Raw genomic sequence first — 11,342 nt, forward strand, 5'->3', positions numbered from 1 at the left:
AGGATAAGTGTTCAGATGGCTGAATATAATTGGAAAGGTATACAGGGCTTTCTCTGAAATAATTGAAAGATATTTGTTTAAACAAATTTTATGACAGTTAGAAGACTAACTATTTTCCTATCTCAAAAGAAGGAACAGTTCTTTATGTATATGTCTTTAAATTAAAAAATAGCTTCCAACACAGAAGATAGATTTCTCTGTATGACGCCTGAGTCAATTTGAGACCTATACAAAAGAGTCAATGCTGACGAACGCCTTACATAAATAGTTCTGTAATATCCCAGGTTATTAGGATCCACTTCAAGACAAAAAAAAAACTGTAAGTCTTATTAGGCTTAATGTAGTATATACCATGAGCTTTACATTGAAAATCCATGAATGATTAATCTAACAACTTTCTTTACTGGCAAAACTCAATATCTTTCTCAAAACAGTATTTACTTTTGTTTCAACAGAGGACCATTAATGTCTTTTGCTAGTTATTTTATATGCCAAAGGTTAATCAATTGATAAGGATTGTGTAATATCCAGTTCCACCATGTTTGACTTTATGTTCAGAAAATTGACTTCACTAATATTTTCAATGTATAGTGTAAGTTTAATTTTTGCTGTGTCCTAATGTAAGTATTAAGAAATGTTTGTATGCTGTTTATATGCATTCATTTCTCTTTATTTGTCCTTCAAGCGGAAGGGAGGTCTCTACCCTTCAGACACTCCTGTGAGTCGGTCTCTTCTAAGACCAAAGGCTGAAGAACTTGCCCATACCTCCCACCTCATTTACCCTCTTTCATTTGAGAATTACCACACAGTACCCTTCCCTTCCCCTACTAAACATTCTGACGAAAAGTTACACCTGCTTGCACTGGACACAAAGGAGTTCTACAAATACAGACCACAGAAGACTTCAAAAACGGTGTTTCATTGTTTAGATGTGTTTAGTGGGGTGCTATGGGTTCATCTTGTAACAGGTCGGTCGCCCCACAAAAGCAGTTTGACCATTTCCGAGACCTGTACTGTGTGATTGAATGTGATCGTATGCACAAGGCAAGAACAGCCGTGCGGGACAGGTGAACAGAGCTTTGACTGGGATGAAATTTTTGAACTGGATTTGGTTGAGAACCAGGAATTAACTTTTCTTGTCTACAGCTGGGATCCAGAATACCGCCACAAGCTATGTTACAAAGGTACAATACAGCTCAACATACTTAAAGAGGGACCTGTCCATAGCCTGGCTCTGAAGCTGGAGCCTTGTGGAACACTCTACCTCAAGCTACAATTCACAGAACTCAAAGATCTATTGGATAGAATCCCTGCTCCCACCTCCTCAGTGGTGTTTGGGGTAGATTTAGAAACCATTGTTGCAAGAGAGAACTCTAGCATAGGGGTACCACTTATTCTGAAGCTGTGTACCGATGAGGTGGAATTACGTGGGTTGACTACCCCTGGTATTTATCGTCTCTGTGGGTCAGCAGTAAGGAAGAGGATGCTTCGAGAGGCATTTGAAATGAACCCCTGGTTGGTTGACTTAACAGAAGAGAATGTCCCGACATCAGTGTTGTTGCCAGTGAGTAAGAATTAGAAAACAAACATTTATTATTAATTATAAAATATCCACTAAATCCTCAAACTTTGTTATTCTTAAAATTCCATCTACAGTTTTAGGGCTCTATTATAAGTATCTTCTTGTTAGATATTCTCTCTGGACAAATACAAAATGAAAATTATTTCATTCAAGATAAACATATAATTAATGAATACATTTCCAAATCTTACTTCCAGTCTATATGAATATAGATAATTGACCACATCTTTTACTCATTGGACTCAATGTTGCTCAGTGCTTAGCCTAGTTGAACTTAAAAATTAAAATAAGTGTTCAGACAGTTGCCTATAACTGGAAGTCTTGGGCTTTCACTGTGGAAGTGTTGTAAGATGTGATTAAAAGGCTGAACGTAATTAGGGTCCCTTGCTGGGAGAGCTGTAAGTCTACAGAATTACAGTGCTAAACTCTGGGAATCGATTCTCTGTAGTGGACCAAGCAGATAGTCCATTGTGGCTTTGCTGTACATAAACAAACAAAATTTAACTGGACAATTATAGTTTTCATTGTGGAAGAGTTTGGAAGACATGTTTGAATGGTTGAGTCTTTTTGAACAGCACTCACCACCAACTTTTCAGTTACTCTTGGCTGATCAAATTGTAGGATTTGACAGTCACTCATATGGCTCATTGATGTACCAAAGATTTAAGTCTAGTAAGAAAAGAAACTGTATCTCTAGAGTCATGAAAACAAGCTGAGTAGAGAAATGTTAAAAATGAAATTGTAGTTTTAGAAACCTGAAGTGAAGCTAACAGGGTGTAAATATTGAAATAAGGGAAAACATCTTTTCTCTTTTAGAGCTATTGATACTTCATTGTTAAATTAACTGAATTCAAGGCTCTGTTTATTATACAAAGCACCTTCAGAACTAGGAAAAGTTTCAAGGATGTATACATTTAAGGTTATTTCATTTGCTCTATAAAATTTAATGCAAGTGTTTGTGCAACATTAAAAGCATCAATGTTTGTTAATTTGTTATAGGGCAAAGGACTATATACATTCTTTCTAGTGGAGAATTGAACTCCAGATTTTAGCGTTTTAAGCATGTAAACTTATTGCTGACTCACCGGGGGATATCAAAGAGTTAAATGTTTAAGAACTTTTAGCCAAACAGTTGTTCATTTTCTCATTCCTTATAGCTATGTTGTTCAGTTTGTATCTTTAGACTAAAACAATTTATACTCTACAATTCTAAGTACTTATTCACGGCATAATGAATCGTGTTTTTAAATTGTATGCAATGTTGAAAAGTATGGTTACGTCAAACAAATCCCTTTTATGTTACGAGGATACTTCAAGACTAAGTAACAGGGTACTTCCATTTGAATTATTCAAGACTAAGTAACTTCAGTTGCCCTTGATTGCAGTAGCTGTTCTATAGGGAATAACTTCCAGGTTTTCCCTGTATGTTATTATTCCAAACAGCGAAGAACGAAACAAGCCAAGCATAGGTGTGTATCCACGTGAGATAATCGGCGTTGAGGTAAATGTTTTCACAAATATTACTCACACCTAGCCTTTCAAGACGTGAGTAAATATTACCAAAATGTAAACAGAAGTGAGTAAACGTGATCAAATAACATTATTCTTCAAGTAAAGAGTAGTTAAATCACCGCTATGTAAATTTATGTGTTTGTTTATTTTGTTATAAAGCACAAAGCGCCACAATGGGTTCTCTCTGTTATTCTACTGCGGACATTGAAATCCCATTTTTGACCTTGTATACTCTCAGGTTGACCGCTCAGCCACCAGAGTGCAGGCTTACGGGACATAAAGCGAAACGTATTTTGATGATATTACACGAAGTACGTCGCAAGGAAAGTATGAACTACATATATATTGGTTATTGATTATCTAATCACGAGCTAGCAATCGAAGTATATATTTTTTCTGTATAAATTATACCACGTATGCTCATCAGTGATGCCTCCTAGTGAGCAGCGATAAGTCTTATTGCATATAACGCTAAAACTACAAATGTAGTTTCAATACCCGGGGAATGCACAGCACAGATAGCTCGTTGACTAATAAACAAATAATCAGTGACAACTTGTTTAATCTCACTTGATTTTTGTGTTGTTTTTCTTCAGGTCTTCTCAAGGATTACCTTCGTGAACTTCCTGAACCACTATTCACTAAGGGTTTATTTGACATGTTAGTGGACGGTATTAGCGTGTGTCTCCCGGACGATCCTGAGGGTAATTCCAAGTTGATGTTCAGTATACTCGACTGCCTACCAAAGGTCAACAGGGTAAGAATTGGTATACCAGATCATGGTGTCATCAGTTGATTTTCACAAAATTAACTCATCTATCATTAAAATAACTTGCTTAAGGAAGCAAAAAATTGTATAAATGACAACGTTAGATAATGCTCCCCTTCCCTTCTTTCTTTTGTGTTATTCAATCCCCAATGAATTCGTTATATCTTAATTACATACCCTGATTTGTGGAAGGTAATAATTTAATAACTGACTCATTTAATTGATTAAATATAAATGTTTTTCAATTCAAAACTAAAAGATTATTTAAATAAGTGAGAATGTACCATATTTAATGTCGTTTTTATTATCCCATCTACACCGTCGAACAGTTTCCAGTTACATATCTCAGAATGGCTGGTATGGGTATTAACACTTTTATTGATAAGCAGAGACCAACGTTTCGACCTTCCCAAGGTCATCTTCAGGTTAATAACAATTTCCAGTTACCATATCAAAATTACAGCAATCTAGCCAGATAACATTCACACAATAATACATAATAATACAATAAATATAACAGATTATATTTATAGTAAGATATATTGTTTACTAACGCACATAACAATAAACGTAACTACGTCTTGAAGGTAAGGTTTGTCAAAGAACATCAGACCAATCACTGAGTAGAAATAAAATTTAAAATTCATCAAAATGGCTTAAATTTCAGCAAGCTGGAACTTTATAATTCTAATTTGATTCTGCTACTCAAGACCGTGTTTCTTATTTTAAAGGAGAAAATATCATGTAATACACTATAACATAATCAACTTTTATGTGTGTAGCTTTGGAAGCACCTAAATAACTGTTACCATTTGTTGTGTTTTCGAGTTCATAATAATCACAAATATCTGATACAACACTGATAAACAGTTAACTTGAAAGTTTTTGTCGAAAGTAGTAAACCACTTTGAAACCAGTGAAGAAACACGATAGTCAGGACTTACTGTTAAATTAAGACTAACTGCATAAGTGGTGGGTGTTTCTGACTGGTTGACGTTCTCTTGGTCAGCAGTTGAAACTAGTAACAGCTAACCCTGAAGCTCTGGATCTCTGACTCGGTCCTTTAGACCACTTATCACGCAAGTTGCTGTTCAAGTTGAAAATACCAAATAAATTGTTTTTCTATTGGGTAATATTTTTTGTGACAGTTCATTTGAAAAGAAAGTAATGTATATAGACACCAGATAGAAATGCTGTTAATATAACGAAAACTGTGAAACATCAGTATTTAAATTTCACATTTTTGACTGCTGTATATAATAGTGTCTGGAGAAGTTAATTCGTGTTAGATTTACCGACATAGCAAAATCAGACCAATCAGTTCAAAGTTGATGAAACTGAAATGTGACAGTTTACATGTAAATCATTCTATCTTATAATATCTATTGGTTGCATCATTTAATATATCAACTGTCATTACTTTGCGAATTATATTTTATTATTAGTATTATTATAAAAATTATTTTAGATTTGTATCTTAATATATTTATGTAGGACTAACATAAATACCCTGAGTTGGCTATATACTATGTCATTTATTTATTGTTATTTTCATTAACTGTATTGGCTATACCATTATTGTAGATATTTTTTTTTAACATTGTTAACTTGATGTTTGTGTTTAGGACTAACCTAAATCTTCTGAGCTGGTCGAACCCTAGAAGATATTATTGGGATTACGACCTAAAATGTCGGTAATAGCGAGATTATCCCACGAATGAAACAGTGCATTGTATCTTTATAAGTAAAAACATAAAAAAACACACATTTAATTGGAAATACTGATGACAAGGCTCTTTCTTAGTTTTGCTTTTAAGTACATAGCTTACTCTGATCAGAAGTAATTATCATATACATACATACAATGTATATATATATATATATATATATATATATATCATTTTCCAATTAATTTCCCAGAAATCCTTAGCACTTTAATGAGAAGTGCTTACACTTTTTGGTAAAGACTAGTTTATTATTTTTAATTATTAACTTTTGAAATGTGCTTTTTTCTCTGTTTAGTTTCTGATCTTTGTACCCTAATATCACGAGAAGTTTTGTGTATTATTCAAATTAAATATGATATTTAGATAGAAACATGAAAGAACTGAGACTTCTATCGTAGCATGAAACTAAATTTTGAAAGTCGATAGTAAAAATATTAAATGAAATAATTAAGTATCATTTTGAGGCTTTTTTTTTAATTTCGCAGTGCACAGTGTTTTGTTTAATGGACCATTTGAAGCAAGTGGTCAGTCACAGTGAACAGAGTAAGATGACCTCTCAGAACGTAGCAGTCTCTTTCGGGCCAATTGTCATGTGTCATATAACACCAAGAGAAAGAAGTATTGAGTTACGAAAGTCTATCGACGTGTTCCGGTGTCTTTTAGATATGTGGCCTGCCAACAGAGGTCTGTACTTGTAGTTTTAGTTATTTTTGATTTGCCTTCTTTGGCGAGGATATTTGATAAACACAAATAAAATTAGGAACAAAAAGGAAAAGTGTATGTAAGACATTCAATAAGTAACATTTACTTGGTAGTCGTGAATGTTTAATTTTAGGAAACATCTGAGCTTTAAAAGAAGAAAGAAAAGGAAAGATAGAAAAACCCTAACGTTCGATAGATGTGATTCGCCTGTAAAACTGTTTTACCAGCTTCGAAGTTTGACGGTTAAAACAATGTTCAGCAACGTTTGAAAGATTTTTAAAATCTTAAATGTTATAAAAGTTACCTTGTATTTAAGACTTTGGTAACTTACCTTTTTGTTATTTAATCGGCTTAGACTTGAACCCGAGATTTCTCGGACACCTATCAAATATTCTACCAATACCATAGTGCTTGCTAATATTTATTTGTTGAATTTCAAGCAAAGCTACTCGAAGGCTATTTGCGCTAGCGTTTTTAATTTAGAAGTGATAGAATAGAGGAAAATCAATTAGTCAACAGCACCCACCGCCAACTGTTGGACTACTTTTTACCAACGAAAAATGGGCTTGACTGTCACATTGTAACGCCTCCTGGTATTCGAATCCACGAGACGAACTTTACCACTAGAATTGCTAGTAAGGCACAATTTTAATAACTCAAATAATTAAACAAGAAAAAATATAAACAAACTTCACAAATATATGAAAGTGAATCAGTGAAAACCCATTAGTCTCTAATACACTAATAATTCTAATCTTAAATAATGGGACAAACGAGTAGATATAAATATATTAGGAAATTATTCATTTTGTTGGGAATAATGAGATATAATAACGTGCTATATACTATTTGCACTAAATGTTTAGTTTAACAAAAATTAACAAAACAATTTGTTTGTTTTTAAGCTCAAATGGGCTATTTGTACTGTGTCCACTATGAAAACGTTTTTTATCGTTAAAAGCCCTCGCACATTGCACTGAGCCATTAGAGGCTATAACAAAAGGAAGCATCAGAATTTATAATATATAATTTGTTTGTTTGTTTTTGGAATTAAGCACAAAACTATACGATGGGCTGTCTGTGATCTACCTATCCGGTTTCTAGCGTTACGAGTCCGCAGATATACCGCTGAGGGGTGAGGGTGGAGACAGAGAATAATATACAACAAATTATCTGTAAGAGTAATGCCATGTATTTACTCAGACCAAATAGACTCAGACTAATTTTAAACTCGCGTTAGGGCTAATTTTGCACTCGGTGTTGCGTTTTTATTATTCATCCAAGTTGATTTAACATTATCAGCTCAAGCCACTATTTAGCAATGTAATATACCACCTTTTGTGATATTTATTGTCTCGAGGGCTTTACATTAAATAAATGAATTCCAAACTACCATGTAACGTTCAAAAAGGTTTTGTTATTGCAAATTATAGACACCAACACACACATCTAGCATTTTATCCTTTAATGTGTCACTACAAGATAAGAGACAGCCAGAACAGATACCTAATGTGTAGTTTTACGTGAGCAAACAAAACAAACTTCTGACCTATTTAATCATTTGGAAGATGTCGCTGCATTAGCCAAGTTCATTGAAGAGTGACAGAAATTTATATGTTTCACGTTGTTATTTAATCTACAAAATAATACGTATTCATTTATTAGTCATATTGTTCTTATTGATAACATATCTTATACAGAAGTACAATAACTCTTCTTTTTTGTACTTAAAGAAAAGATCAAATAGCGATTTTGTGATGTATCCACGAAATGGTTCAGCAGTAACTCGTGAACTCAAAATATTAAAATTCAGGGTTCGTTTCCCGTCATAGGCAAAGTAGGTGTAACGCATTATATAGCTCTTTGCTTAACAACAAACAAACGTATCAAGACTGTTAAATGCTGCTGAAAGGGGACTTGAACCCGCGACTCGGAGATTACGAGTCGAACGTCACGCGACATCACAAGTGAAACACCCATGTACCATACAGGAATTTTATCATTGCAGTCACAACTCCAATATACGTCACTGCTTGTGAATACTTATATCGTTAAACTTGTCTTCTGTAATATTTAAGGGCATTTGGAGGTATTCTCTCTGTTCGCTAAAGCCCCTCCCCAGTGGCACAGCGGTATGTCTGCTGACTTACAACCCTAGAAACAAAGTTTCGATAACGGTGTTGGGTAGATCACAATTAGCCCATTGTGTAGCTTTGTGCTTAATTACAACCAACCAACCGTTCGTTAAATCCTTGTGGTTGATGAACAGCTTGGTGGTAGTAGCAGAGATACAAAATAATTGAAATAGTTCGGTGCTTGCCCTTGTTGGAAATAATCGACGTATATCAGTTTCACAAGTACATACAGCAGTGACTCGACTCCTCGTTGGCAGATGTGATGATTTTAAAAATATTTAGTATGAAAATGATCGCTTCCGTTCAGTGAATATTCGGTTGTGCAGCCCTGAAGTTTTTTGTATTCCAATCCCCCTGGTGTTGCTTTCGGCATTAGTAACCATGGCATGCGTATACGTGAGCGATAAAATTATGTTTCAGATGTAAAGTGGCAGTCAGCAAATTCCCCTAAAAACTAATCTTACTCCAGGTTAAAAAATTTAATTATAATATAAACTATTTATAATTAAATCCATAGTTATTAGTCTTTACGTTAAGCCTAACGAGGCCACGTCTTAATGATTCCCTATTCAGTAGTTTAACTTTTCTTTTTACCAGAGGAAAGCAGCAGCAATTTTTTAAAACTTTCTCATTTCTTGTTATTGGATTTGAAATGACACAAAATAATTACTGCTTATATTGAATAAATAATTAGGTAGGTTTACATACCAAAAACTGGCAAAATATTGAGAGAAGATAGGCCAAACATTTTTAATGGAAATAATTTTATCGAAGAAACGTTTTTTTCACACTCATCGTAATTTGCTTAGTGTGTGTGTGTTGTTGTTTTTTTTATAACGAAGCCACATTGGGCTATGTGCTGAGTCTACTGAGGAGAATTTACTTAATAATTACAACCACTGCAGCTAAAATTATAAATAAATAATTTTGTAAAAGTATTATTTTTAATAATTTCGAGAATTTCTTTGCTTTGCCACTAGGTGATAGAAGCAGCGATTCAAGCACTAGTGGGAAGAACAGCCAAACTACAATAGATGATGACAATAATGAAGGAAGAATGATGCCACAGAAGATTGCATCATGGTCTGTTGGTCGATGAATTTTACCAGAATTTGCAATTTACATATTAGCCGTTTTGTGCCACTAGGGGATGGTCTGAACAACTGTAACCAAGCCAAAGAAGAATAATTAAAAAGTAAACTGCCTCAATTAATTTTATTTCTATACAACATCTTTCTGATACAGGTAATCTGGGTAGCAAGGTGTAGTTACGTTGTTAATTGTTCTATCTTTGTTGCAATTCTCCTTTAAATAGAAATAATGTAATAATATATTGTTTAAATGTGAACTGTCCTGCTGATATTAGAATGCAAGAGTTAATAATGTTCACCAGATAATGCCGAAGTCCCTGTTACTGTTGTTAATTCCCCTCCCCTTCCCCAGTTTAAAAAAAAAAGAGATGTTCCTAATCCTATGTGTAAATCCGAGCGCTGTTGTTTTGTTAGTCGGTTGTTTGTTGCTCCTGATGAGAGGAGAAACTTTCCTGTTGTTGTTTTCTCTTGTAAAGTTATTATGTCGACAATGGACTTTGTTACAAGGAGTTCACTGTCCGTCTATTCCTTGTTTTAAATAAACGATTTATCCTCTTCAGTTTCACACTTCTTTTTATTCATAATGGAGTACAATTGTTTGTTTTATTATGTTACAAATTATAATTTAAAACAGCCTAAGTCTGAGTTAGATTGTAATTTGAATTTAGAAGTTAATCCAATGCAGAGATGTATCAAATTTATTATGTCTGCCAACAAGATTGATACACACACTTTTCTTTCCTAATACAAATATATTTTAATACACAAACAATAATAAAATTTATAATAATGGTTATTATAAATGATTTATATGCAAAATATTTACAGACAATATTGAGTCTTCTCTCTAATCTGGAACTGGATATTTTATTGATGATTCATGATGAAGAAATTAATTCTGAGTTGATAAAGGTATAATTTCACTTAACAGAGAGCAACTAGCTCTTTGCTTGTCATATGAGTTTTTTACCGTTGGAGCTATCTAATGTCTGATGCTAATCCACTGAAGTTAAACAGTTTGTAAAATTTGAAATGTGTAAATATTCCTGGTCAAATATGTATAATTTTCTGATAAATAAGTGTTAATCACAGTTATAGCTTTCAAAGTATATGATATACCAACTGTAGCAAACCAACAATGTATACTGCCCTTTGGTGTGTTGGTTAAACGTTAGGCAAGTGAGATTATAGACATTTCAGTTGGCTCAACAATACTAGCAGTCACTAGTATTTACGTAAATATTTAGTAAATTGTTGATTCTTACACTCAAAAATTTTCTACCACTTCAATGAAGAAGCAGGAAATTCACAATACAAATTTAACAATATATGTTACATGTATTTCAATATACATATTTAACTGAAACAAACATCAGTATTAAAATAAATATATAGTAGTAAATCTGTCACAGTTTGTTTAATTACAAAGCTACACAATGAGCTATCTGTCCTTTGCCTACCATGGGTATTGAAACCCAGTTTCTGGCATTGTAAATTCATAGATTTAGTGCTGTACTAGTGGGGGGCTCTGGCATTGTAAGTCTGCTGGGGCCACAGAAGGAGTGAAGCAATGTATTCTGAGAAAATATTTCAAACTATTGCATACATAATAACCAAGTTTCCTTTAGCTCAAAAAAAATCAGCACTACAGGAAGTAGCACATAAGGGATTAAAAAGTGGTGAAATTCTCCTCTCTTTTTTTTTTTTTTTAAATATAGCCTGGTGATAAGAGCACCTAATTTGCAATTTGTATAATGTGGGCTGAGATCTCGTCACCAAACACATTCACACCTTTAGCTGTGAGGCATTATGATGTTATAATAT

General features: G+C 33.6%; 1 protein-coding gene across 1 annotated transcript; it reads left to right on the top strand.

The window, feature by feature from the left end:
* Positions 1–685: 685 nt before the first annotated feature.
* LOC143243668 (rho GTPase-activating protein 100F-like) lies at positions 686–10,077 on the top strand (the record flags this gene model as incomplete). The annotated part of the gene is given in 6 exon segments (XM_076487299.1): positions 686–989; positions 992–1,062; positions 1,064–1,568; positions 3,691–3,851; positions 6,076–6,274; positions 9,408–10,077. Coding segments are annotated over 6 exon segments (1,359 nt in total), but the record flags the coding sequence as incomplete, so codon positions are not given.
* Positions 10,078–11,342: the final 1,265 nt, after the last annotated feature.

The sequence above is a fragment of the Tachypleus tridentatus genome, unplaced genomic scaffold, assembly GCF_004210375.1.
Source record: "Tachypleus tridentatus isolate NWPU-2018 unplaced genomic scaffold, ASM421037v1 tig00001228_pilon, whole genome shotgun sequence".
In the NCBI taxonomy this organism is placed as follows: Eukaryota; Metazoa; Arthropoda; class Merostomata; order Xiphosura; family Limulidae; genus Tachypleus; species Tachypleus tridentatus.